This window comes from Empidonax traillii, unplaced genomic scaffold (genome assembly GCF_003031625.1).
Source record: "Empidonax traillii isolate 1590-97213 ecotype Southwest subspecies unplaced genomic scaffold, ASM303162v1 scaffold51:size1492887, whole genome shotgun sequence".
NCBI lineage: Eukaryota > Metazoa > Chordata > Aves > Passeriformes > Tyrannidae > Empidonax > Empidonax traillii.
The window spans coordinates 443045-470897 of record NW_020955244.1 but is presented as its reverse complement, the minus strand read 5'-3'; the positions used below and the strand labels follow the sequence as shown (position 1 = coordinate 470897).

Sequence of the window (27853 nt, the reverse complement as noted above, 5' to 3'; positions counted from 1 at the left end):
TGGAGGAGGAGGGGGAGCTGACGCGGAGGATGTGGGTTCCAGTGTCCCCAGTGCCGGTCACGCCGTGCCGGGGAGGATCCCGCTGTCGGTGTCCTTGGCACCATCGAGCCCCCTGCGCTGTGTTTCGTGGTGGACACGGCTCTGCACACCTGGGGGGACACAGTGGGAAACCCAAATAACACCCGCCCTGGCCGCTCCCACCAGCCTGTCCCAGGCACTGCCCCGGCCCCGGGGGAGCCCAGGGGAACTGAGACGGTTGGGAGCACAAATTAGGGACTCAGAGAAAGGTATATCCCTTCCAGGGCTGTCTCAGGAGAGGCTCAGCCCCGCAATCCAGGTGTGAAACCTGTCGAAAAGGGGTCAACGCCTGCTCACCCTTGGAACCATCAACACACTGCGGGGAGCAGGAAAGAGCGTTTCGGGATGGCTCAAGGGTTGTTGCAGGACGCCTGGGGGAAGAACCGAAAGCAGGAAAATGTGGGCATCGATGGGGTTTGGTAAGAGCAAACGTGGGGAGACTGAGAGGGGAGGCAGCGAAAGGGCCAGGGCACAGGATCAGCATTCCTATTGGGATTCTCGAGCGGCAGTGCCCGGCGCTGAGTCAGGGCTGTCTGTCCTGCCCCTCCTCCAGCCCCACTTCCAGCGCTGTCCCGAGGGGCAGTCTGTCTGTCCGGCGAGGTCGTGTGTGCCCGTGGGGCAGCACCCGGACCGACCCCCGGTGCCGATCCAGCTGGACGATCCGCACGATCCAGACGATCCGGGAAGCTGCGGGTGCGGGTCTCCGGGGGCGGGGAACACCGGGGGTGCGGGGTCCCGGGGGCGGGGTCCGGGGCGGGTCCCAGGGCGGGGTCGCGGGGCCGTTGCCGATGAGATTCGCCCGCTGCCCCGGTGGTGGCCGCGCTCCGCTCCCGGCAGCAGGTAACGGGATCGCGGCGGGGGCAGCGTGGGGTCCCCCCGCCCTCCGAGGAGCGGGGTGGTCGCGGGGCTCCTCCAGAGGGTCGGGTCCCGCCGGGTGCCGCCGGTCCGCGCCGTCGGTCCGGGCTGCGGGAGGTGCCGCCGCCGGTACCGCTCCCACCGGGTGTCTCTGGCGCGGGGCCACGGGGTCCATGCGCCTCTCTTCGCGTTGGGGTGATGGTTTAGCGGTTTCTGCCCGATTTTGCACCAAACGCGCGGGCGACTTTCCTTTCTGGTGCGAGGAAGCCATACGCGCGTATCCCGCTCCCCCCAACAACAAAAGCAGCGAGCAAAACGCCCCAAAGCTCTCAGCTGCGGGATTCACAGCCAGCGATCTTGGCTAATTAACCTTAATGGCGAAAATGCTGTGTGGGACATTTCGCCCGAGCTGAAGCAGGCAGGAGGCTTTGACGTGCGGGTGTCAGGGGGTAAGCACCTCCATCCCCGCGGGGCAGCGGGGGAGCTCCGAAGGACAGCGGACACTGTCCTGCACCTCACCTCGGGGACAGTAGAGATCTGTGCCGCTTCCCAAAGCGCCCGGGTTTGCCCCATCTGTGTGTGCTCGTGTGGCTCCCCAGCCGCTGCAAACACACCTGCCGGCTCCCGCCCAGGTATCCTGCTGTGGCTGTGCTTGCTGATCTCCACCTCCCGAACGTTTTTCTGACACTCTCACAGCCTGTCTGTGTCCCCTTGTTGCAGGGGGCTTTGCCACAGCTGTGGGAAAATAGCTGGAGTATCTGCTTCCAGCCAGATTTGGGGGAGACTTAACTTGCTAGGGGGATGTGTGAGATGAAGCTGAGTGGTCTGAAGAGACTGTAAGATGGGAAATATTAGGAACCCCATTAGTCATGGAGGCCTTGTCCCAGAAGAGCAGGCTCGCTGGCCCAGGAGAATCTGCAGAATTAGAGGTGGAAATGGCACTAATGTTGGATAGGAAGTTCTCAGTGAACCATAATCAGGCACTGGAATGGGCTGCCCAGGGAGCTGGTGGATTCTCTGTCCCTGGAGGTGTTTAAGAGGAGACTGGATGTGGCCCTTAGCGCCATGGTTTAGTAACTGTGGTGATAGTGGATCAAGGGTTGGACTGGATGATCTCTGATTTCCAACCCAGCTGATTCTATGATTGCATGATTTCCTTCCCTTTATCCCTTTCTGTGGTGCTGTTCCCGCTCCCATACAGGGTTCTCCACAGCGAGGCAGAGAGGCAGATGTTCAGAGAGCTGTTGTACAACCTGAGAAAAATCTAAGCTGGAAAAGAAAAGAACTCTGGATGTCTGCTGGCAGCATTTGATTTTCCCTGTGTAAATTCCAGCTGACATTGCCTAGAGAGGCACCCCACCCTTATCCCATTCCCACATGGACCTGTGAACTGGTCCATGCAGCTCTGGCAAGACTGAGGAGAAGCCTCTGGGACCAGACAGGGTGGAAAGGCCAAGGCAAAGACACATGTGAGTGATTGCAAGACATAGCAAACCGAACTGTGCCCAGCCCCGTGGCCTTTCTGCCTCCCTGATTCAGCTGTCAGGAGCAGGCAGGTGGCACATCGACACAGGTGGTGCGGTCCTGGGTTTTACTGATCCTGAGTTTCACTCCTCTAAGGTTTAGTAAATTGCCCTCTGAATTTTTGCTGAGCAATGTGCTGGCAAACAGTGTCTTGATGCTGTTCAGTGCTCTGGGCTCTGTCCTTGTGGAAAGCCAAGTGTTTCTAAAGCTGGAGAAAACCTCTGGAGCTCTTGTGAAATGTCTCTGTATGTGGCATGACATTCTTGAACCAGTGTCTTTTAAGTGCATATATTTTCCTTTTCGTTTTATTCTTCTTTTGTTGACATTTGCCAAAAGGCCAAGCCAAAGTTGTTTCCCAGCCCTTGTGCTCAGTAAAATCCAAGACACACATAGAGATCACCTGCATGGACAGGTGTGGAGGAACCTGTTGTGGTGCCAGCCCTGATCTTGCATTTTCTGCTGTGCAAACAGTCCCAGGAAGGCACTGGCAATACTCCAGAGTGCTGAACTCCACGAGCACGTTGGTTGATTCCAGACCTGCACCAGGACACAGAGATCAGGGACAATGTGTGAAGGTCTGCACAGAATCTTTTTTTTTTTTTTCTTTTTTGCACTTTGGCAATGGCATGAAAGTGTTTCTCAGAGGGCGAGCTGCTTGGTTCTGTGGTGTTGTGCAAACAGGGGCTGGGGAGGAGGATCTGGCCACGGGCTTGCAGGCAGCCTTTTTATTCACTGTGAAAAGGAGCTGCAAGTCAGGAAAGCAGAGGGAAACATTCCTTCTCTCCTGGAAGTTCTTGTCCTGGGAGACAGAGCTGAAGGGAGGAAAGTCTTCATGCACTTCCACAGGAGTCTATTTTTAGGAGTGAAAGCTATTCAGGAGGGAAGTATTGATTTTCCTCCTTTCCACCTTGAATGTTCTGTTTATCATTTCCTTTGGTTTGTGTGTAATGCACCATGCACAGAGCTATTCTTGCCTCTCCCCTCATGCCCCGAGCCTGTCAAGGATATATGGCCTTTGCTGAAACCATTTTTATTTGGCGCCTGAAGTCTTCTCATGCTCTGCCCAGAATTTCATATTTTAAAACTAACTTTACTCTTTTGGAGCCAGACTGTGTCTGTGTAAAACCTCGCCATTGCCAGCTGAGGGATGTGCAAGTGCAGAACAGAACCTCTCCTACCTTCCCTGGGTTGACAAATGCTAAATTCTCCTGCAGGTTGTTTTTCACTTAGAGCAGCAGGAAAGTTTTCTTGTTGGTGGGGGTCTTTTTTGTTTGTTTGGGTTTTGTTTTCTTTTCTTCAATTTTTTTTTTTTTTTTCCCTGACAGTAGGTGAAAACCTGGATTTCCCACGGCATTAAAAAGCAACAGTGGTTTTTTTTGTTTGGTCTTTTTTCTGAGGCGTGGTGCTGGTGGTTACTCCTTGCCTGATGTTACGTAGAAGTGCTGAACATCACAGGCCGCTGGTGCAGCACAGGTGCTGTGCCTGCGACCAGGGAAGGTCAGAGGAGCTGCTCGCACACCCTTCCATGCTGAAGTGGTTCCTCCTGAGGCCTTGGGGGTGATCAGACAGCAGCTGACATGAGAGCCTGGGGGATAAACCGGGCTGCACGGATCTCAATCCCATTAGTGACGTGTGGCAGTGTCACACAGTGTCACCCAGTGCTGTGAGGGTGCCGCCCGTGTGCTCTGTGAGGGGCAGGGGGACTGACCCCGTGGCACTCAGGGATGCTCGTGGCCGTGGGGAGGACCCTGCTCCAGACCCGCCGTGGGCAGCAGGACAAGCCCCAGCCTGGCCTGTGACCCTCGCTCAGCAGCAGCCTGTGTGTGTGGCAGCCACGTGAGTGCAGCTCCTCTGCTCAGAAACCAGCCAGACACAGCAGGCTTATGAGATGGGACAGCCATAGCGGGGGGGTTGCATTTTCTTTTCTTAATTTTCTTTTTGCATGGATTGTGTTGTTTGCATGTGCACAGCCAACATGGTGGGAGTGCAGAGTGCCACAGGAGCTTTGACACTGGTTCTTGGGCTCAGCTGTCTCCCTAGCTGTGTCTCCAAGAACATCCTTAGAGGGTGCTGTGTGGAAAATAGGTGAGTTTCTGTTCTGTCCTCATGTCTTGTTGGACCTGGCTGACCTTCAAAATCTTTGCTGCAGAGGTGCCTGGTTGTGCCAGAAGTGTCTTCTGGTGCAGCTCAGAGCCACAAGCTTGATATTCTTCTGCCTTCCTGGGTAGCCAGGGACGTGCTCACCCTCTGGCAGTGTCCTGGCAGGAGTCGCAGCTGGAGGGGCAGACACCAACCCTTGCACCCTCACCTGTCTCCCCTGACCTGGCTGTTACGTGATCCCCTCCCTGGCTGTGTGAGAACCTGCTGTCCTCCTGGACCTGCACCTGCCTGGCAGGTGGCTCCAGGGACAACCACAGCTGCTGAGCTGGGGTGGCCTGGGCAGGGGCCAGCCCTGCTTCATCTCTCAGCTGTGAGGATGTGTCACCAGACACACACAAGGTACAATCATAGAGCCACAGCATAGATTGGGTTGGAAAGGACCTTTAAAGGTCATCCAATCCAACTATGGGCAGGGACACCTTCCACTATCCCAGGTTGCTCTAAGCCTCATCCAACCTAACCTTGAACGCTTTCAGGGAGGGGACAGCCACAGGTTCTCTGGGCAGTCTGTGCCAGGGCCTCACCACCCTCACTGTGAAAAGTTTTTTGCTTATATCTTGTCTGAATCTGCCCTCTTTTAGTTTAAAACCATCATCCCTTGTTCTGTCACTACAGGCCACGCTAAAAAATCTGTCCCTGTCTTTCTTGTAAGCCCCTTGAGACACTGGAAGGGGCTCTAAGTTCTCCCTGGCCCATTCTCTTCTCCAGGCTCAACAACCCCAACCCTCTCAGCCTTCCCTTGTAGAAGAGGTGCTCCAGCCCTGTGGTTGTCTTTGTGACCCTCCTCTGGACCTGATTCCACAGCTCCATGTCCTTCTGCTGTTGTTTCCCAAAGCTGGAGGCAGCTCTGCAGGTGGGGTCTCCCCTGAGGGGCAGAGGAGCAGAATCCTCCCTGCCCTGCTGCCCACGCTGTGGGATCAGCCCAGGGCGTGGGGGGTTTCTGGGCTGGGCCATGTCCAACACCCCCAGGTCCTTCTCCCAGGGCTGCTCTCAGTGCCGTTGTTGAGCTTGCTGCTGATGGGCGTCCATTCCAAGAAGCATTTGGACAGATGCCTCCAGGAGCCCAGATGAGTGAAGGTGACTTCACTTACAGTTGGGCAGTGTCTGGAGTTTTACAGCAGCTTATGGCCACTTCTGATCACACAGTTCTATGTCAGCAGGTGCAGGACACCTGCTGGTCCCCACTGCTGCTCCTGCTGCCATGTTCTGGTGGTAGCCAGTGCTTTAAACTGAAAATGTAATGTCAAAAGCAACAGTAAAACTTTCACCTGCAGAAAATTTGGGTTTGATGAATTAATACTTCCTGTGAAAATTTTAACTATTCTCCTTGAAAGTGTTTTTTTTTTTTTTTTCCTGCTGGCCAGGTCTGTGCTGTGCATGTCCTGGCACAGCTGCTGGTCATGCTGCTCTGTGGCTGCACTCCCTGAGGTGGGCCCTGACCTTCAGGTCTGTGTTGCTCCTGAAAAGCCAGAGCCACCAGCCTGGGTTCCCTCCAAGACAAGCTCTCTGGAAGGGTCAGTTGGTCATGAAAATAAGCCCCTGTTGAGTCACAGCTCCTTCTGGCAGACCTGAGGGATCTGCGTATCAGGATCCCAGCCCAAGCTGCTTAGTGACACGCTCAAGAGCTTGGCTCAGAAATAGCTGCACAAGGGCACCTGGGTAGCTGCCACTGGACATCCTGGAAGGGGAGAGGTGCCAGCTGTGGTGCCAGAACACCATGGGAAACAAAGCTGCTCCTGGTGTTGTGCACTGTTTTGTGGAAATAGTACCTGGCCAAATGTCCTCTCCTAAGGCACCTGTTGTTTGGCTCAAACATTCCTGTTTACTGAAAGCACAATGTGGGTTTTTTTCTTTAGTATTCCATTTGTCTTTTAGGCTTTTCCTCCTTGTTCTGCAGTTTAAGAGACTTTCTCTGGAAATTCCGTTTTGTGAAGCCCAGACAGAGAAGTCTGCCCTGTGTGCAGAGCAGCAAAGGAAGGGGGAAGGGGTGGGAGGTGGAGCTGCAGATGTAGGCGGTGAGGAAGTGGTGGAGAAGGATTATTCTCTCCATCAGCCCATCAGCAGCTGAAGTGTGAGGCTTCCAGGCGCTCAGACAGGGAGCTCTGGGAGGAAGGAGCTGCTGTGGGCACGACGTTCCTCGTGGCTCAGAGGGATCATCAAGTGTCTGGGGGGAGTGGGAAAGCCATTTTGTGCTGCCAAGGAGAGAGGTGAGGTCCAAGCCAACAGACACTGCTGCTACTGCTGCACGGGTGTTATGGACGGTGAAACCCCAGGGCTGAGAGGGGACACACCGAGCAGGGACCGTGTCTGCTCAGGACACAGCCTGTGTGTGTGTTCCAGGCTGCAGAACTGCTGTGCTTCTGCTCCTTCTGTGGTCACTTCCCAGTCACCCTCTGGAAAGGGGTCAGATTTCCCACCCTACAAGCTCTAACTTCCTCTGAAAAAAACAGCTGGATCACAAGGGTCCCTGTTTTTGATTTGGAGATGCTTCTCAGGAGCAGATACAGGAGCAGTGTGGCTGAAGGAGCAGTTGAATTGTGTTATGTAAGAAAGAAAGCCCAGAGTGCCCAGAGCAAGAACTGCTGAAGGGCTGAATTTCCTCCGTGTTTTCTGCACAGGCAGGGAGCAAAACAGGCCAGAGTGGCTCCTTGGGAGGCAGAGAATGGTTGGCAAACGTGGGTCCTGCCCTCCCTTCCTTGTTAGAAAAAGTGACCTGGAGGAGCACTGTGCCCTGGGAGAGTGCTGAGGGAACAGGTCCAGTTTCTGTCGAGACAAAACGTTTTTTGCCTCATTTCTCTGAGCTTCCAGTTATCTTTGCTGTTCAGAAATTAACTTACTGATATTTCTGCTACAGCAGAGCCTCTGCCATGGACCAGCAGCCTGCTGTGCCAGTGTGACAGAGCATGTCCCCGAGGTGCAGAACTTCCAGTGTCAGGAGAAGACACAAGGGAAGAGCGTGGGACGTGCAGATCTCTGAGGCTGACCAGAAGACACAGTGTGAAAGGTGGATACAACAGAGAAACACGAGGAGCTGATAATTCTCGTGGCTTCTGGCGGATGCAGGCATATTTTGTATCTCTTTGTGTTTGGTTCACTCGCAGCCCACGGTTCTTCCCAGGGTCTGAGCTCAGAGTAACAGCAGTGGTGTGTGGCTACAGAGGCTCCCCGTGCCTTGGAAGGTGCAGTGTTGGAGTGTACAGTCACCACTGCAGTCTGCATTTACAGACGTCAGACCAGTTTTCTGGTTTGGGGGCTGAAAGCCAACCTAGCCTTTTACATCTCCCAGAGAAGATCCTGGATCCATGAAATCCATGGACAAGGAATGCAGAGGGTCCCCGTCTGCCATGGGGAGGGTAATTCACTATGGGTTACTCACAGACCACCAAAAGCACCGGGCAGGGGAGGCTGGGTGGGCAGGGCAGTCACAGTGAGTGTCGACAGGTGGTGTCCCCTGTTAAAGCTCACGGTCTTCCCAAGGGTTTGTATTACAAAAGACTTGTGTGTTGGTGTTGGTAACTCTGAACTGCTGTCCAGAAGATTCTCTTGTTCTTTTGTCTTTCTGTTTTCCTGTGATTTCTGTCACTTTCAGGTAAATGGAAGATTTGGAGACCAACCTAATCCAGACACGAAAAGCATGTAGAATAGAGCAAATGGTATCGAAATGGCTTCACCGCTCTCGAGACAGCGCACCCAGGCAAGTGTGGGTTTTGTGAAAGGGATCTCTGTGATCACCTTCCATCAGAGGCAGCACAGGGCTGCTCTCAATGAACAGGGGCTGGCACAGGCTGCAGATCAGAGTTATTGCTGCTGTGGGTGCAGTAGTCCCTAGAAAAATGAAAACAACCGTGGTTTTAAGCAATCCATTGGTTTCCAGGGAAAGATGTTCCTGCTTTGCTCTGTCATGGTTTTGTGAGGGAGAAACGCAGCACTGCTCCATGCAAAACTTGCTCTTCTTGGAGGTGGGGTCCTGTTTGTCTTAGTCTCCTACCAAGGGCCCACGTTTTTTGGCAAGACTGGATTGCATTGACCAGAGATCCTGGTCCATGGCTGCTTTCCTTCCCTGAGGTCTGAGAATCAGCATTAGGCTGATCCCAGCAGAGGCTGAGGGCTGGACATTCTCTCGCTGCCTTCCTGGGGGGAGGTGTTGCTGTTACCTGTGGATAGTGTAGTTACAGCCCCTCTGACGTGCTCAGCTCTCTCCAGACCCTGGGGAGTTGCTGTTGGCTGTGGGGGGCAGAGCCGGGGGCCCAGGGAGTGCTGTCCTTGCTGTGCAGCACCGTGTCCCATGGGGAGCAGGGATGTGTGTGGATCCAGGCCCCTTGGACAGGGTGTCTCCGGCTGTCTCCCTGTGTAACTGTGGATTCTGATCCCTCAGGGGCAGCGTGTCGGCGATGGACAGCACCGGGGACAGCGCTGTCCCCCCCGCCAGCCGGGTAAAGCTGACGGTCACCGTGTACAGGGACCTGGTCCTGCAACACTACGGCTTTGAGATCTGCCCCACCCTGCCCCTGACCATCGCCTCCGTCACTGCGGGTGAGCCCCGGCTCCTCCCCGGGGCCGCGGGTCTGAGAGCCCGCGGTGGCCTCGGGGATGAACTGCGGACAGGTGTTTGTGGGTTTTGAGGGACCTGTCTGGTGTGTGACCCGTGGGCACTGCAGGCAGGAGCCTGGGTGCCTGTGGCACACGGAGTGCTCAGGCATCTCCGAGCTGGGACAGCGCAGAGCCCAGGGCAGGGTCCCCTCGGGTCCTTTGCTTTCGCTCGCTCACTGCTGACCCTCATGGTGCAACGTTCTTCCTGGTGTTTTCTCTGGGATACAGAGGAAGAATTGCGTCTAATCTTAGAGAATTTCATCTTATTCTGCTGTGGCCCTGGTGATCTGTTGCTGAACAGACCCTGTAACATGGAGAGTTTCACTGCTATGTCCAGGCACTGCAGATCTTCTCCTCCAGCTATAGAAGGGAGAGATGCTTTTAAGGTGACCCGAGGGTTTTGAGTCAAAAAACTGAAACTATTTCTTATTTACCTTTCTTTTTTTTTTTAACGGGTGCACGGAAACACCTGTTTTTTACCTGTTGTTGTGAGTGTGGCAGAGACACTGTGCCCACTGCCTAGGGTGTAGCTGGGGCTCTTCTTGTGGCCATCTTTGTGGGATGGAGGATGCCCCTCTGTCACCTCCCCCTTCTCTTCCCATGTGAAACGTGCCAAAATTATCTCAGAGTTTTGGGGTGTAAGAAGTGGGGAAGGAATTTTTTTTTCTGTTGTGCTCTTTTTTTCTCCTAATCAGAAAGAATAAACATTTTACTAAAACTGAGGCACAAAGAACCACTCCCTTGCTGTGGGAGCCCACGGCTACAAGGCCTGTGTTTGGTCTGACTGCGTGGTGGGCTGTGACGAGGGCGCAGATGCACACAGGAGTGGTTTTCCAGGGGGGAAAGGGAAGTCTGGGTGCGAGACACAGACTCAAGCAGGGGCACACAGGCTGGCACCAGTGCCCAGTGTCTTCCAACCCCTTTTATTTTGCCATCCAGAGACAATTGCTGAGGGAAGCAAGTGCTGGGAGGGAAGAGGAGCTCACAGTGAGCATCTCTGGACATGCCTAGTGTAGGTGTGGCACTTGTGGACATTGATAGTGGTGGACCTGGCGGTGCTGAGCTAACAGTTGGACTCAGGGGACTTTTCCAGCCTGAGTGACCCCGTGATTCCCCGTGGGAGGAGGTCTCCTGACTAACAGGGTGCCGGTTTCCTGCAGGCAGCACTGCCGAGGGGAAGCTGCAGCCGGGTGACCAGCTCCTCCGGATCAACTCCAGGGCAGTGGAGGACCTGTCTGTGGAACGAGCTGCCAGCATCATCAGGTGTGGCCTCACCCCCGTGCCCGGCTGGGGCAGAGGGCCTGGGGGGACACACCTGCTGACCGTGTGTCTGTCGCAGGGACGCCGGCGATGAGCTGCTCCTGACTGTCCTGCGCTGCACCTCTGTAAGTGGCCTCTCCTCGGCTCTCCTGGCACCCCTTGGTGTGGCCACAGCCGTGGGGCAGCTGGGATACCCCCCCACCCCAAGGGCCCCCCCACTGGGGGATGCAGGCAGGTCACCTCCCGGACACAGTGGAAGGTGCTGGGACAGCAGGCTCAGCATCCGCCCTTGGTGCTCCTTGGAAGCTCTTGAGCTTTTCCTTCTGACTGCCCTTGTTCCCCAGGCTCTGCCTAGGGAAGGGCTGGGACCCGGGCACGGATTGTGCTTTGGGGACACAAGTAAAGTCATACTGCAAAGTTTTAGTGCTGATTGCCCATCTCTGTAGCAGAGATTTCCCCAGAAGGCACTTGATGCTGGCAGGATATATTGTTATCCACGTGGAATTCACTGTGTGTAAAGGCTGAGTTGCAAAGCAAAGACAAAATTTGGTTTGTGGGCTTCTTGTGATGTATGAAAGTGGCCTGAGTGGGATTCCATCCAGACCACCTCCTTACTTCCATCCCCAGCACCTGAAAATATTTCTGGAGTGTTTCTCATTTGTTGAAGGTTTTTTAGTTTTTTATTTTGGTTTATTCCTAAAACAAGAGCGATGTTTCCTTCAGAAGCTACTGGAGCTCCCAGGCTTGAGATTTCTTGGCTCTTAAGGAAAGGTACCTGAAAGAGAAAATCTCAAATATTTTTCCCACCCAAAGCTTCCCAGGTGTAGGCATTCAGTCATGCACAAAGCCAAAGCAACCAGAAAAACTTTAAGCAAACCCACTGAACAGTGGTTTCCCTTTCCGTTAATCTCATCCCATCTCCCGTGCCCAATGGCTGTTGGTCTGCCCAGCCCTGATCTGACTCTGAAGATCAAGGAAAAAGTTGGAGTTGGTGATGCAAGACCTGAATGCCTGCCCAAAGAGGCAAAATGCAATGGCTTTTCAGAGAGAAAAGGGTTTGGAAAACCTTCACAGGATTTGGAGTACCCTTCACAGGCCCTCAGACACTGTGGAGAAGCAAGTGGGGCACAAACCCATATCTGTTCTTTCATTTTCAAGTCACTTTAAGGACATCTCCAAACACAGCCACGTCTCATGCAGGGTTTGGGGGTGACTCTTGCCGTGCTCTAAGGGCAGCTCGTCTTGTGAGCTTCATAGGATCCTGTCATGGTGAGAGCAAGGCTGTGCGACAGCAGTGCAACAAAGCTGGCTCTGTGACCTTGGGCAGTTTCCTGAGGGGTTTGCAGTATGACAGTGGGCTCTGGGAAGCCCAGCAGAGCTGGCATGTGCTGCTCACATGGTTGTGGTGTGCCGTCATGGGTCTGTCCATCACTGCCAGGGTCTCTCCAGGCACTGGTTTAGGTGCAGCCCCAGTGCAGACCAGTGCCTCCTGGCAGACTCACAGTCACTCTGGGGTGCCCTGACTTCACTGCAGGAGGTGTGGAGATGACTGAGCACAGCAGCTGGTTCCCTTGCAGTGGAACTGGGAGTGGGTGTGGCATGTGTGTCCCCTCGCTGGGTAGCCAGGTTTGGGCTCAGCAGCTGCCCAGACAGGTGAAAAGGGCCCGGGGCGAGGCTGGGAGCTGAGAGCCTCCCCAGGCACATCTCTCTTTGGCCTTGAGGCAGCACAGTAGGAGCAGCTCCAGGGCAGGGGTGACCTTGTGCCCTGCCCATCTGGGGGCTCTGCTCCTGCCCGAGGCTGCTGCCCTGACCCACCACCACTGTTGTTGCAGGGTGGACCCAAGTCGTCGTTCCTCACCGAGGAGAAGAGAGCGAGGCTGAAAACAAACCCTGTCAAAGTGCGGTTTGCGGAGGAGGTGCTGCTGAACGGGCACTCACAGGTCAGGGGGGTCTCTCTGTGGGGGGGTCCCAGGCTGGGGTTGTGTGGCAGGGACTCGCTCTGCTGGTTGCCCTGGGCATGATCCAGGCATCTGCTTCCAACAGCTCCTGAGGCAACCAAAGGGAAGCCCTGGCATCTCTGGAGGAGTTTGTGTTTGAGCTGCTCCCTTGGACTAATAGGAAATACCTGCATGCACTGTTTCTGTCCTGTCCCACCATCACACCCTAAACCATCATTTCACAGCTGCAGGAGGCAGTTGTCATCTCCTGAGGTGCTAATCCATCTGTGGTGACCTAAACAGAGTTTTGGTCATGGTAAATGCTGATCCTAAGGATGTCAGGTGAATGCTGATGTGTGTGCCAGGTTTACGTGCTGCTGGAGCAGCTGGGCTGTCACCTGCTGGGGTGTCCCCCCCTGAGGACAGGTCACACTGTGATCAGAGGGTTTAGTGCTGGTGACTTTGCTTTGCTGTTAGGTGTGACACATGTTCTTGAGCTGATAAGGTGGAGGCTTGTTGTCTTACCCCTGCAGAGGGTTTCCTCAGAGCATCCTCAGCTGCCTCTGTATCTGACCCTCTTTAAGGTGAGCCAGGTCACAGCTCCCTGGAGGGTGCTGAAAACACATGATGGAGTTCCTAGCACTGGTAGGAGACAAACTGGGTCGATGTGGGTCAGCCTGTGTGGGTCTGCCTGTAGCAGAAGTGAGAGCACTTGTAGCTTCTTCAAATTGTGAACAGCTACTGAATGTTTCCTTTTTCTTTCTGTGTAATTTAATTAACTCAGTGGAGTGGACTTGGCTCGGCCGGGAGTCATTAACTCTGTTTTCTTTTTCCTCTTCAGAATGAAAAAATTCAGTGGTCAAAATGCCCCACTCACATCCCTGTTCATTAGTCCTATTCAGTCGTCCAGGTCTGACCAAATCTTGCTTATTTGCAGTGATGATGAAGCACCCACTTGTCCCTTTTCCTTTTCCTTTTCTTTCACCCTGTTGCCAGATGTGCTGGTGCTGCTGCCAGGCTCATCCCTGCCCTTCCAAGGCTGTGTTCATATCCCACAGGTGTTGATGGCAAGTGTCTGGTGTCCTGCCTATGTGGTGTGGTGTTGTGGCCACTCTCCCTGACACAAAATTTGGGTACCAGACCTCTCGTGTGGCTGGGAGATGTGACACAGGCCAACAGACTCACCAGGCATGGAAGGGGGAAGGAGAGGATATGCTCTGGAAGTGGGCCCAGGCAGAGATGGCTGAGAAGTCTGTCGGATAGGATTGGCTGTGGAATACAGGCAGACCTGGAATTGCCAGCAGTCCCTGCTTTTCTTATAGCTGGGAGTTCACACCAGTATCTCCTGGAGCTTCAGTGGAGCTGTGTCAGGCAGAGGCTGGGCACTGGTGTCACAGTCCATGGAGGTCTAAGATCCCTTCCAGTCACTTAGTGACTGCAAGGTGGGTCTCAAGGGATCTGGAGAAAGGCCTTGAAAGGTCCAAAGAAGGCACTTCTGGAGGGGATGCTGCACTCTGTGTCCCCCTGCCCTGCAAGCCTGTGTCAGCATCTGCTGAGCTAATCATACCTCTGCAAGTGCAGAGGAGGGACACAATCAATGTGTGGTTTGTCGTTCATTTACTGAGAGCATAAAGGTAGGAGAAGTTCATTCGGGCACTGGGGTCCCACTGGTTTCCCTTTTCACCAGTTGGATATGTCTGGATATGTTGGATCCCTGGTTGGAGTAGTAAAGTATTAGCACAAAGGAAGAGTAAATAAATTTGTTGCATATTTATGACTTCTTTCTGGAAAAACACTATCTACCACAGCAGCCCTGAGTGCTTTAGGGTTGCTCTCTCTTCTGTGGGCTGATGTACTAAGGCAGCCAAAATGGGTATTATGGCTGTGAAAAACTGCACAGCCTCCTGTTTCAGTAAATATACTGCTCTTGTCATCCTAATGGAGCACGGCTAAGTGATCCTTGTGGCGACGGGAAGGATCCCAGCAGCTGCCTTCTGCAGCTGAAACCTGAAACTCTGGGTTGGGAACATAAATTGTTGATGAGCCTCAGTGCTGTCCAGCCCCTGCTTTCTGTGGACTGATGATGTATTTCCATATCCCTGAGCAATATGCAAGAGACGGGTCCCTCAGGACCCCTGGGTCAGCACCAGGCAGTGTGTAACCTGGGGTAAATTAGCCTTACCCCAGACAGGATGGGTACTGATGATGCTGAAGCTTTTGGGGTAAATTTGTAGTAGCTTCTGACAGCCTGTACAAATGGAGAGAAACGCTACCTGGGTGTTCTGGCTGGATAACTGGAAGAGCGCTGATAATTTGTGCATGAATCTCTGAACAGATGTAAGTTTTGCTGTGTGCTGGCTCTGCAAAGCCCCCTGTACATGATAACTGTGGCCATGGGAGCTCCCAGAAGAAAGGTGCAGCTGGTGTAAAAATGGAACTGATGGAGGACCCCCAGCCTGTCAAAGATGTGTTCATGCACAGAGGAGTTGGATCTTGGGACTGGGAATACCAACACTGTTCTCTCTTTTCTTTTTCAGTGGTGACTGTAGGGACTTGAACCCCACAAAATGAGGAGGGAGGAATAAGGAAGGAGATTCATAAGTGGTTTATCTTTGCTCTGGCAGCACATCCAGGGTGTGTGGGCTCTCTATTGGGAGGGACCGAAGATGTGAGATTTGTAACATAGGCACAGCAAATGAAACACAAGAGAGATTGTCTTAGAAACACCATTCTTAACCTTGAGACTGTTACAGCAAGTCAATGATTCCTTTAAGACTGGAGGAACATGCTGGTCCAAGGACGTGAGAAAGACATGCTGAGTAGGAAGTCCAAGGGCAGAGGAGTAAAACTCCCCAGTACTGAACAGTAACAGGAACAATGCTGGGAACAGAGGGAAAGGTGCAGGTGACCTCTGCAGTGAGGTGGAGGGCTGAAAGGTGAAGCTCCAGGCAACCCAAGGAGGACAGAGGCCAAGTCCCCAGACCCTTCCCTGAGAACCCAGCAGAGTGCTCTTGCTGTGGGTGTCCTTGCCCTGTCCCACGCTTTGGGACCTACCTCAGGACATACTGGTGACATCATCTGCTGTTTAGGAAGACTCAGGGTCACAAATCTCAGGGGGATACTCAGTGACAGTGGCACTGTGTGTTTGTCTAAGTCCCACAGCCTTCTCTTGGCTGTGGGAGAGTGGAGGGGTGGGCAGTGCCCAGGGTGAGGCTGTGGCTGCTGCTGGGGGGATGGTGGTCAGTGTGGGGTCTGTGCTGCCTGGTGCTGGGGGATGGAAAGGTGCCTTTTCTGTCAGGTACCACTGCTTTTCAGTAACGAGCAGGGGGGATGACTGTCCACTTTAGTGCCTGCTGGATCCTCCTGTGCTGTGCAGGACCCACAGGGCATGCCCAGCCACATGCAGCAGTGGGATGGGCTGGGGTATTACGGTAAAGCCATTTGCTGTGCTCTCTTTCCCTCATTCCATGCCAGAAGAGTAATCAGGAATAAAGGCTGATGCCAGGGCAGAGAAGGGTTTTCCTGGATGCCAGGGCTTGCCGTGCCAGGTAGAGCCGCTGGTGCCCGAGGGTCCAGCTGCTGCTTTTGTCCTGCAGGGGAGCTCCCTCCTGTGCATGCCCAACGTTCTCAAGGTGTACCTGGAGAACGGACAGACGAAGGCGTTCAGGTTCGAGAGGAGCACCACTGTGAAGGTAACAATGCTTGGCTGGCTGTTCCCACCACCCCACCAACTCATCAACAAAGGCGCATGCAGGGGACTGGCAGCTTTCGGGTTGCACTGGGAGGCTGGAAGGGGATTTCTGGCTGGTGCTGGGCACACTGGGTTTTCCATGTTTCATCCTCATTTCTGCACTGGTGACAATGTTCCCCTGTGGAGGTGTGAAAGCTGATTAAACCCTTCAGGTGACAGCGCAGCATCCGGGGAATGATCCTCCTGAATGAAGAGTGATCCTCCCTCGGATCAGTTCTGCTTGTTGCCATCATTCCCCTCAAAGGACAGTGCTGCTCCCCAGAGCCATTGATCCAGCCCTTTCCCTAACTGCTGTGCTTAGACATAGGATTGTACACTTTCACTTTTTCTAGCCTGATCTTTAGAGCTGCCCAGTGTTTGTGCTGGAATTGACAAGACTTGCCCACGCCCAGTGGTTGGAAGATACATGTTGTCCTGAGGCACCTCTCTCACTGTGGGAGAGACGTGATGGACACATGTCCTGGGATTACCAGGCTGAGACAATGTTAAGGGGAAAGGCAAAGAACTTTTATTTATCATGCAGCAAAAACTTCCCTTAAAAAGGAGGAGTTTATTGTCTACTTCATCCAAGCCTCAGAAAACCATCCTGGTCTCTCACGTAAAGGTCTACTTACAAGGCAGAGAAAAAGAAAATGGTGAAATAAAACAAGGAGGTGGTAAGGAATGGGGAGGTCAGTTGTAAAGAGAGGTTTGAATGCCCACCCACAAGGATTTAATTTCTAAAGGATGGATTAGCTCTACATCTTTGACTTGAGTTTCTCAGCTCTGACCTGGAACAAGTTTTTCCAGTTTTTCAGTGCAGCTCTCCAGAAACACCCAAATGCGTAAAATCTTCCCAAGTTAGGTGTTTCCAAAAATTCCTCTGCTGCTTGAGACATCCTGGCTTAAAGCTGAGTCAAACATCAAGAGGCTTGTTTGAGTCCAAGGGCTTCTGTTTCAATGTGTGCTCAGTCAAGCCTTACGTGTTGTTTTCTGTTTGCCAAAAGTAAACCTTGTTATTTTCATAACAGTATTCTGACAGAATTCTCCATTAAAACTGAAACACCTGTTTCAGTCAGATTTGGCAAGATTTTTACAGCTGTGTTCTCGAATTCTTGTTTATCGGAGGGAAGAAATGTTTTCCATCAGTTCCCTGTAGTTTTTCCACAAATCATAGAATCCCAGAATGGCCTGGGTTGGAAGGAACCTTAAAGTGCATCCAGTTCCAACCCCCTGCCATGGGTAGGGACACCACCCAGTAAACCAGGTTGGTCCAAGCCCTGTCCAGGCTGGCCTTGTGCTCCTCCAGGATTATGGCATCCATGTCCAAAGTGCTGTAGAGTTTTATAAAGCTGGAACAGTGAACAACACTTGGACCAAGGGTGACAAAAGTGCTCAACAACACCCAACTGAAAACTATAAAGCTCTTGAGTGCAAGGCAGCTCAGGACAGGCAGCTCCAGGAAATGGATCTGATGCCTGTGACACCTTGGAATTTTCCTGTTGCTGGACTCTCACCGTGGCAAGGTGCAGCTTCCCTGCACTGTCTTCCCGACATGCTGGGATGTGCTGTGTTTGTTTGTCCGTGCCTCCCGTGCTCCTCTGCAGCTCTGGAGTCACACAGGGACATCCTCATGTGTCTGAGCTCTGTGTGACCTCTGTGCCCTGCCCAGGACATCGTGCTGACGCTGCAGGAGAAGCTGTCCATCCGCAGCATCGCCCACTTCGCCCTCGTGCTGGAGGAGCAGTACAGCCTGGCCAATATCCACCTGCTGCATGAGGAGGAGCTCATTGCAGAGGTAGGTGTGTCCCACAGGTCCTGCAGGGGGGCTCTGACACCCAGGAACAGAGGCCAGAGAGGGGCAGAGAGAGCCCAGTGCTGTGGGTGTCACCAGAGGGGTGAGCCCAGCCCTGTCCTCAGCCTTCCCCATCCCCTTCTGCCATGGCCTTCATCCATATCCCTGGAGACACGGCACTTTAGGGAGTGTCTCGCCCTGGTTGGAGACCCTGCAGAGCAGTACCCATGGCCTGATGTTGCTTGGACCATGTAGAGCAGTCGTGGATCACATCCTTTGTGCCACCTGTCTCGTGGGCCCATCCACAAAGAAGTGTTTGAGCCTCAAAACAGCCTTTAGTCAGCTGTGCACCACCTCCCTATTTACAGAGTAGTCAAAGCATCCACCCAGCCAGGGGCCACTTGGATTAAATTCTGCCTCAGTAGCCGGTGTCCTGTCAGCATGAGGTGAGCTCTTTAACTCTGCTGCTCTGCAGGTAGTGCTGGGCTCATCCACTTTGTGAGGAAGTGCCTTCTCAGGTGTCACAGCTGTGCTGATGTGTGTGTTGGTTGATGACCTACTGTGCTGCACAGGCGTTCATGGAATCATACACAGAATATCCTGAGCTGGAGAGGGCCCACAAGGAACACTGAGTTCAAGTCCCCTGGTGCTGACACTGTCAGACCACTGAGCACACGTGCCTGAGGATTTCTGCCATGCAGGATATGCCCAGAATAAAATATGCTGATGTATAACTCAGTCTTGACATTACAGTGATGATTCAGGGGTCTGTTTAGGACTGCTGTGCCTTGTGTCTGAGCTCCAAAGCAGAGCAGTTTGCCCCTTCTCTTGCTGTTATCACATGGACCCAGAGCCTGTGAGATCAGTGGGTATTTGATGAAGTGTTGCTGTCAAAGGGCTTCCAAGCTACTGCAGGGAGAAGCAAAAACCAGTAAAGAATCAGAGATAAAATTACAAGCAGTAGCAAAGTCTCCTTGTGTTTGCTAAGGACAATCTGCACCATCCTCATGCCAGCAGCTTTAAGCGATTGCTGTGGTTCGCTCCCCACGCAGTCAGGGAGGGAGGGACTGTGGTGTGATGCCCTGTGTCTGTTGCAGGTGGTACAGAAAAGAGAATCCCATGACTACCGGTGCCTCTTCAGAGTGTGCTTCTTCCCCAAGGATCCCTTGGACCTCCTGCAGGAAGACCCAGTGGCCTTTGAATATCTGTACCTACAGGTGACACAGGGGTGTTCTGTGCTTCGGAACCTCTTCCCACCCCATTCTCCTTCCTGCTTTAAACCACAGTGTGCCTGACTCGCTCAGCTGTATGGACGTGGAATGCAGAGCACTTCAAATCAGAGCATTTCAATTTAATTGGCCCTAAATTCTTGAGTCAATTGGTATGGTTGCCTGGTGGCACCCTTAATTGGATGCGTGGTGTCGCGTCAGCGGGCTCGTCCTGGCTTCTTCCTGAGCTGACCCTGCTCTCTTTGCTCCAGAGCTGCAGTGATGTGCTCCAGGAAAGGTTTGCCGTGGAAATGAAGTGCAGCCTGGCGTTACGTCTGGCTGCTCTGCACATACAGGAGAGGATCTACGCGTGTGCTCAGGCACAGAAAGTGTCCTTGAAATACATCGAGTAAGTTCGCACATTTCTGTGTTCTGTTGTGACTAAGCCTGGAGAAAGAAGGAGCCACCTAAAAGTGGCATCAGCTCAATGTTTTCCTGGTGTTTGGCCCTGGAGAGGAGACTGTCTGTGATGCAAAGGGACTGCAGCCTCTTGGTTGTGCTGAGGGTTGCCTCATGGGTCTCCTTTTCCTTAATCTACTGAACTACTTGAACAGTGCAGACAGTGAACACCTGGGCATGTCCCAAACAGAGGGAGGTTCTGATCTGTCACCAGAGCAGGGACTGAAATTGCAGATCTCTCACGCAGTGATGATTACCCAACCTGCTCCTGCCAGTATTGACTGCAGTAGCTCGAGAGAGAGGAGACAATCACCAGCTTTGCACAGCCAGCACATCTCTTCACTCACCAGAACCATGCCAGAACTACCTACTTTGGGCAAAAGTGATAGATCCCGTGACTTAATGGAATCTGGGGGGAAATGACCAAGGAGCAGGTGTGCTGTGCTTCAGGTCAGAGCTGTTAAGTTGTACCTCCCAAAGAGAATCCCCCACTTCAGGAGCTGGTGACGAGCCAGTTGTTAATCAACAGACATAGGTGTGATGACTCACTGTGCTGCCAGATGTGCCCAGCTGTGTGCAGGGAGCAGAGGGCAAGGGGCAGCTGCAGTGCTCCTACTTCCTGGGTATGTAGTGCTTGGGCTCAGTAAACTCCCCAGCAGCACACGTGGCCCATGTTTTTGGGTCCAGGGACCTGAAATGTCATAATCTTGCCATCAAGGTAAGGTGAGTGCAAGGACAGAATCTCTATCCTCTGGGTCATGAGGGGAGGTTGGGACTGTCCTGCTGACAAAGCTTACGAATTAACTTCTGTAAAAACATGAGAAAACAGGCATTCTGCATGACAGTGTGCATTCTCCAGCCCCTCTCCTGACGTGGGGGCAGGTGCAGACAGCAGAGACTTTGAGCGGCGAGGCCGCCGGGTGTGTTACAGCCCCACGAGGCTGTGAGGTGCCTTTGCCCTGTCCTGTGGTGCTGGGGGTCAGAATGGCCAGGGCCCCCTGTGCTCCCTTCCCCTCTCTCTGGCAGGAGGGACTGGGGAATCGAAAACTTCATCTCTCCCACGCTGCTCCAAAACATGAGGGGGAAGGACATCAAGAAAGCCATCAGCTACCACCTGAAGCGGAACCAGCTGCTGCTGGACCCTCGGCAGAAGGTAGCGTGTAACCCCCGAGCCATGGCACCTCCCAGGATGGCAGCAGTGTCTCTTGGGGCCACAGAGGGAGTGTCTCTCCTCTGTGGGTCTCCTCCCTGTGCAACGCTTGGGGCTTTTCTCCTGCCTTTCCCTCGTCTGTGCCCACACTCCCTGATTTCCCTGCGTTGTGTGTCCTGCTGCAGTTTGCTCTGGGATGCCCAGTGGGCCATGTGGGACGGTCCTGGACACCCCTGGGGCCTGTCCAAACTGAGATGAATGGGTTGGTCAGATACACAGTCCTGCATGAAAGTCTTCCAGCCTGCAGTCCCTGTTTCTAAATGATGTTTCTTCTCTTGGCAAACGAAGCACCAGCTCACAGCAACCCAGGTGCGCCTGAGCTACCTGCAGATCCTGGGAGAGCTGAAGTTGTATGGTGGGAAGATCTTCAACGCCAGCATGATGGTACAAGCTGTTCATTTATGTAATTGGCTTTGGTGTGCTGCCCTGCTGGTCACACTGCTTCTCCCTGTCCTGAGATATCAAGGCACATGTTGGTCAGGGGCCCTGCTGGGTAAACTCAGCATAGTCCCATTAAAGTGGGTAACAGACCAGCCTACGTGATAGTTATGCATAAAAATTCTAATTGAAAGCTGTGACTCTTGCTCTTCAGATGAGTCCTGTCTGTATTTTGTGTGTTGTACAGTACTCAAAAAATCTGGGAAGGCTTCAAAAACTCTTTAAAAAACCCTAGAAAGACTTAAACCTCACAGTAAAAAAGAACTCTCTTCACAAGAGGTTTCTTTAACCTCTGCCCCTACAGCTGCAGGACAGGCAGTCACACTTGGCACTGCTGGTGGGTGCCAAACATGGGGTGAGCCAGATCATCAACAGCAAGCTCAACATCATCACAAGCCTGGCCGAGTTCCCCAGCATCAGCAAGGTGGAGCTCAGCAAGGAGTCCGAGAGTGTCAGCGCGGTCAAGATCTACCTGCAGGACCTGAAGGTGAGCGGCTCTGCCATGGCGGGACAGAGGGTGTGGGAGGAGTCACTCACACCACCTTCTCAAAATCCTGCACTGGGCTGAGGGTGTGACCGGCACAAAGGGTTTAGGACAGACTTGGGAGAGAAAGCTCATAGGAAGAACCAAAAAAATTACTGGAGAAAAGTGATTCTTCCTGCTCTCCTCCACCGAAGGCACAAAAGCCAAAAAAAACCCGAATAGATTTCTCTTCTTTGTGCCTCCTGCAAAAACAGACTGAGGGGGATATGGGAGAGAGTGGACGCCTTGCCATTGTGTAGCATGTTCCTGCAGACTGTGGTACAAATATTTGTTTATTCTAACGTTTTCTCTTTTCTCCCCACCCCAAACTCCAAAACAAATAAAACAGGTGCTGACTCTGCTGCTGGAATCAAACAGTGCAAAGGATCTCGTCTGCCTCATTATCGGCTACTACAGACTCTTTGTGGATGCAAACACCTCCATATTTACGTGGGGAGACAAAAAAGAGCAGCTGCACCGTGTCTCAGCTGAAGAAGGTTTTTAAAAAGCAGCCTTTTTTTTTGCCGAAGGATGGGGAGGAAGTGGGTGGATCTCCCAGCACTGGAGGCGTTATTCCCTCCGGGAAACAGCCTCGCGAGGGAGCAGTACCGTCGTGCTGTGGGGTGGCACCCACATAGAATTAAGCTGGGCTTGATCATCTTAGAGGGCTTTTCCAACCTTCAGATTCCGTGAATCTGTGATAGGGGCAGGCCTGTGGGGGTGGCAGACCGAGTCTTGGGGAAAGGGCTCAGTTAGAGTTTGCTCTGGGGTAAAAATACCCCCAAGGTGTGGCTGCCCCTCCCCTTGTAGGCTGATCCCCCTCCCCACCCCACGAGAGGGGCTGACGCGTGTGTTTGAATCCCAGGGTACGAATCTCGAGCCTGCAGCGACTCTGAAGACTCCTGGGAGCTGGAATCCTCCTCGGAGCGTCGCGGGGACCAGCCCGCGGAACAGGGCAGCGCAGAGGGGCCGGGGGAGCCTCGCAGTGCCGGGGGGAGCGGCACCGACCCGCGGAACGGGGGTGACAGTGCCACGGACAGCACGTCCGAGGCTTCCGACTCGGCCAACTCCGAGAGCCGGGCGTTCAAGACGAGCGGCTCCAGCGACTCCATGGACGCGCTGGAGGAAGATGGGCTGGAAGTGTGCTCCTCCTCCGGGCCGGAGCTGTTCCACTTCTACACGCCGACCGTGCGGGAGATGAGCAGCTCGGACAGCAGCTTCGGCCCCGTGTGCGCCGCGGAGAGCCCCGGCGGGGCGGGGGCCGAGGACTGCCTCTGCTTCCTGCAGGTTCCCGGGGCAGAGGGGCCCGGGGGCAGCCCCTCCGAGCAGGGCGCGGGGCCGAGCGCGCTGGAGACGCGGCTGTCCGAGATGGACACCTCGGGCTACTACAGCCTGTGCTACGGTGCTGTAGCATCGCCCGCCGGCAGCGCCCGCCCTGCCCCGCACGGCTGGACCGCGGGGCACGGACACCTCGTCCTGGAGCCGCCCCCGGGCTTCGGCGACTCCAGCTCCGAGGAGGAGTTCTACGACGCCGCCGACAGGCTCAGCCCTCCGGACACGCTGGCAGGTAAACCCACATCCACGTGCTGCGGGTCACCTTCCTCCCACCTGCGCTGGGGTTCTGCCTGTTCCCCCATCAGTCTTCCTGAGGGAATCACCCCCCAAAAAACCTTCCCCAGGATTTTTGGAGGACCTTCAAACACCCATTCTCCACAAGCCACTCCTCAGCAGGTGTACAGTGACATTGCAGGGGGATTTGTTATCACATCCAAGCACCGGGGCGCAGGAAAAGTCAGTTTTCAGATGAGTGTGGCATTCTGGAATCTCTGCTCTCTTCCTCTGAGCTGAGGAGAGCCAAAACTTGTAAAACATTGTTTCCCAAGATCAAAAGTCACGTTCAGGTCAGGGACGTGTTATGAAGCTGGATCAAGGATTCCTGAGGCTGAGCAGTTCCCCAGTCATTGTATTTTCTCACAAAGGAAAGGATTCTTGTTTCTGCTCTGTCAGTATTGACTGAACCTCTTAAGAATTTGATTTGTGCCATTAAACAGTTTTGACTTTTGCATTAGGGCATTGTCACTCTATTGTGTTCAGAAAAAAACCCTGCCATCTCTGGAAGTTTTTGTCATCTAAATATCCAGTTTCTGGCAATTTCTGACCATGTTTCTATTCAATGATAACTCTACCTCTGTGGGCAGTGCTCCTGTAGTTACTGCTGTTGTCATCAAATTTAACTGGGGAGTTACAGCCACACCTGCCGTCAGGTGAAGCAGCTCCAGCACACCTGGGAGGGGACTGTCCAGAGCCCTCATATAACTAACCCTGGGCTTTGGTGCTTGTACCCACAGGCACAGACTCTGCCTTTTCCTTGACATCTCTGACACCAAGGAGGTGCTTGATCATGGGAGATGGTTTCCCCTGGCCCTTGGGATCTGGGTGTTGCTGCTGGACAGTTGTGCCTTTGATTCCAAGTGCTGTGCTGAGAGGTTTTTTGGTCCACTGCATAGACATAAGGATATTCTGCTGCCTGGAACTGTTTCCTGATTTCTGTGTTTTTTTTCTTGCCGTCAGGCTATGATATGACATCCCAGGAGGGTACAGAGAACTCCTCCTGCATCCCCAAGAGACTGAGGTGCTACAGCTTGGGGGAGAACTCGCCAACAGGGCAGACAGTGAGGGAGAAGCACAGAGGGGAGAAGGAGCTGACGTATACCAAGAGCCTGAGGAAGAGAAGGTCTTTCCTGAAAACTGATTACACTTCCCAGGTCAGTTTCCCCTTGCCTCTCCCGGGCTCTCCACAGAGCTGCTGCTCCTGGCCACCCGCTCAACCCTCCTTGGAGGACCTGGGGAAGGACATGGACACGGGGCTTCCTGTGGCCACCCGGGCCCAGAGGGACACTGCTGGCACCAACTCCTGCTGTGACCCGGTGCAGATGGAGCCTGACACCATGGAGACAAAGTCGGTGACGGAAGGGGTAGTCTCATCCATTTCGGCGGTTTGCTGTCCTGGTGACCAGGGTGGGGAGGAAGACAGCGGCCTTCTGCCAGAACACCCCCCTTTGCTGAGGGAAGGTGAGGAAGATGAGACCCTTCCCAGAGGACAGAGCGAAGCTGCCCAGGACAGCTCCCCACTGGAGACAGATCCCAGGGCGCCGGGCCAGGGAAGCTGTGTGCCCACGGAGGGCTGGCCGGCCCAAGGGGCACTGGAGGAGGGGGACGAGGTGATGGTCACCCAGCACAAGGCTGGCACTGTGACCTCATCCTGTGGCCAGGAGGGGACCTGCCCTGCTGATGAAGTCTTGCCACCACTGGCTCCTGTCCCCAGTGTGGCCCCTGCCCAGGAGGTGGCTGAGGAGCAGGGGCAGCCCCCGGCTCTCTGTCAGAAGGGCAAAGCTGGCGGTAGCTGCTGTGCCGAGGGCAGCAGTGACGTGCCCGAGGCCCAAGTGAGGAGCCCACAGGTGGTGAACGGGGAGGCCCTGAGGAAAGTGCACGAGGGCCACGTGGGGTTTCCAGATGCAGCCCAGCTCCTGGCAGATTGTGGTGTCTCAGGGGTTCTCACCCGCCTCTCCTGGCTCTCATTTGGGGTGAGGACAGACCTTGCATCACTCAGCCTGGCACAAGAGAGGGTGGATGTCCCACTCGAGCCTTTAGCCTCTCAGAGAACCAGTGGGTGCACAGGGGCCAATGCTGTGGGAAGGGAGATGCCAACATCCCTAGCTGGAGCAGGCTTTGGGCAGGAGCTGGTGAGCAGCTCGGGGCTCGGTGATGGTGACGGGGAGCCCAGAGGAAACACAGGGATCGTGGCTCAACAGCAGCCACAGCCTGTACAGGCTTCTTTTCCGAGGGAACAGGCTCCCGAGGTGGGGAAGGACTCTTGCCTGGCTCCATCTCCTGAGCTGTTTATCTCCTCAGATCCAATTCCCTTGGGCTCACTGGGGAAACAGGCAGGAGATCACAGGGCTGTGAAACACTCCTTCCTCTGCTTTAACCAGGAGGAGGGTGAGCAGACCCCTTCCTGCCCCGTCTCGGCGAGGCCCCAGGGCAGTTCCCCAGCACGGAGCTCTCTGTCCCCACGTGGCACCGACAGCTGCGGCTGCCGCCTGCCCTACATCGGCTGCTTCCACCAGCCCGACAAAGGGGAGCGTGAAACCAGCCCCTCCACGTTCCTGGGGCCCCTCACCACGCCCCCAGCCAGCAGCTGCAGCCTTCCCGGGACCCCTGTGAGCGGGTTCCCGGTGCCCGTGGCTGGGGATGTGGCTGGGCGGGACCCCCACGTCCGGGCGCTCGGGCAGCTGAAGGACCAGGCGTGGCTGAGCCCCGCGGATTTCTCCCGCTTCCTGGCCTACACTGCCGAGCTCCAGGAGGTTGTGGGGAAGCTCTCCGGGAGCCAGGCAACCCACCTGCAAGATCAGTGCACAGAGCAGGGCGCAGACAGCAAGGGCGCCCTGGGCTGGGCCTCCCGGGACCTGCTGTCCAGCTGCCAGGAGCTCCTGAGCACGGAGCAGCCTCTCACGGAGGTGCAGCGGGCACTGAGGGCGACGTTTGATCACCTGGTTCACCTGGCAGTGACCTGCTTCCAGGTGACACACTGCTGGCGCTGCAGGCAGAGGCAGCAGGAGCTGGGGGCTGCGCTGGGGGATGTGGTGGGCACCTACCAGGGGCTGGTGCAGGCTGTCCACCAGCACCTCCACGGGCAGGGCTGCCCGGAGCTGGGGGCTAAGCTCCTCGCCCGCCAGCACATGGCCCTCTCAGCTGCCATCTTCTGTCTCCTGCAGCAGTTCAGGGCACCCCCGTGTCTGTGACAGGCTGGGTGGGGGCACACGAGGGCACTGGGGGGGTCAGAGCCCAGCTGTGTGCCCCCTGCCCACCTCAGGCTCTCCCCCACGGCGATGTTTAGCCCCACAGCCCCAGGTCAGCCACGTGAAGACGTCCTTCGCAAGAGGTGCCACGGAGAGCTGGGCTCCCCAGGAGACGCTGTGCCCAAGGGTGCTCTTGGAGCACTGCAGTGGCATGTGTGTCATGCTCAAGGCTCATCCCTCACCTCCCAGAGGCCAGGCAGGTGTCCTCTCTCAGGGTGTTTTCTCAGCCGCCTTCTGTCACCTGTGGGGAAGGACAGGACCCCTTTGGCCTGCCTTTCACCCCCTCCTGGCTCCCCAGGCAGGCTATGGGACATCAAACCCCACCCTGGCCTAATGTGAAGGACCCCAGGTGGCTTTGCCCACCTTCTGTGGCCAAGGGAATGCCGTGATCCTGTATTCAACCACTTTTCCATGTGAGGGCAGGAAGGGTTGTCCCAGGCTGGGGAGGTAGCACCATCTCCCTCTGTTCCACTGCAATTCCTGTGTCATCAGCAACTCTCTTTCTGTTTGCTGATGCATGAGACAGTCCTTGACTGACCCCCCACCCCGTGCTACTCATGGCTCTGGGTCTGCCAGAAAGAAACCACCAAGCCCCAGCACCGAAATGCCACTGTCAGAGCTGTGCAGTGACCCTTCCACAGCCTCCATGGGCATGGACCACCCTCTGTCCCCACTCCCACCAGGTGCAGCTCGCCCTGGCCAGGTATGAGCTGTGAAGGTGGTCTCACTTCGCATCCCCCGAGAGGCAGCACTGCAGTGCCCTCAGGCTGGGGGCACCCTCCACCTCCAGCGTGCCGAGAGCCCCCAGGGCACAGCCCCCACTGACACCACAACACCCTGAGCCCCTGTTGTGGGTTAACCTGGGGATAAGCAGAGGTTAACGCCTGGCTGGGGTTAAACCACAACAGCCCCCCCAACCGCTGTTGCTGCAGCCCCTCTGACAGCCTGACCTGGGCAGAAGCCCCAGGGGTATGAGACACTCTTGCTGTGAAAAGAAATGAACACACATAACCATAGTTACCTCAGACAACCCTCAGGTCTCACTGGCTGTGAGGCTTTGGGTCTCTTTTGGCAGCGATGGCTGAGGTAACATATGGACACAGCTGCACCAACACGCTTCCTGCTGTGGCTGTGGGACGTGTCCCTGCCCTGTGCAGGGCGCAGCCCACCCAGGTACCTCCAGCAGGACACACCTGTGCATGTCATGTATGACAAGGTACCACATAT

The 27853-nt window shown here is 54.7% G+C and overlaps 1 protein-coding gene across 4 annotated transcripts; it reads left to right on the top strand.

The window, feature by feature from the left end:
- The first annotated feature begins 823 nt into the window (after positions 1 to 823).
- On the top strand, positions 824 to 27812 carry FRMPD1 (FERM and PDZ domain containing 1). 4 transcript variants are annotated; one of them, XM_027879131.1, is made up of 17 exons: positions 842 to 918; positions 7472 to 7621; positions 8207 to 8311; positions 8993 to 9150; positions 10368 to 10470; positions 10547 to 10592; positions 12300 to 12407; positions 16001 to 16096; positions 17807 to 17932; positions 19027 to 19146; positions 19410 to 19546; positions 20623 to 20749; positions 21095 to 21190; positions 21549 to 21731; positions 22117 to 22264; positions 22633 to 23334; positions 24339 to 27812. In XM_027879131.1, the coding sequence occupies exons 3-17, from the start codon at positions 8211 to 8213 to the stop codon at positions 26567 to 26569; spliced, it is 4482 nt and encodes a 1493-aa protein (XP_027734932.1). In that variant the 5' UTR covers positions 842 to 918; positions 7472 to 7621; positions 8207 to 8210; the 3' UTR covers positions 26570 to 27812. The 4 variants fall into 4 exon arrangements, with proteins under 4 accessions (XP_027734935.1, XP_027734932.1, XP_027734933.1 ...); XM_027879132.1 differs by having other exon boundaries at positions 862 to 918; positions 7475 to 7621; XM_027879133.1 differs by lacking the exon at positions 842 to 918 and adding an exon at positions 6800 to 6824 and having other exon boundaries at positions 7475 to 7621.
- Positions 27813 to 27853: the final 41 nt, after the last annotated feature.

Bases quoted from the DNA above. Each gene is read 5' to 3' on its own strand.
- FRMPD1 (XM_027879134.1), top strand. From the start codon at position 8,211: ATGGAAGATTTGGAGACCAACCTAATCCAGACACGAAAAGCATGTAGA. The intron at 9,151-10,367 runs GTGAGCCCCGGC...GGTTTCCTGCAG, and splicing joins CATCGCCTCCGTCACTGCGG to GCAGCACTGCCGAGGGGAAG. The intron at 19,147-19,409 runs GTGACACAGGGG...TCTTTGCTCCAG, and splicing joins TTGAATATCTGTACCTACAG to AGCTGCAGTGATGTGCTCCA.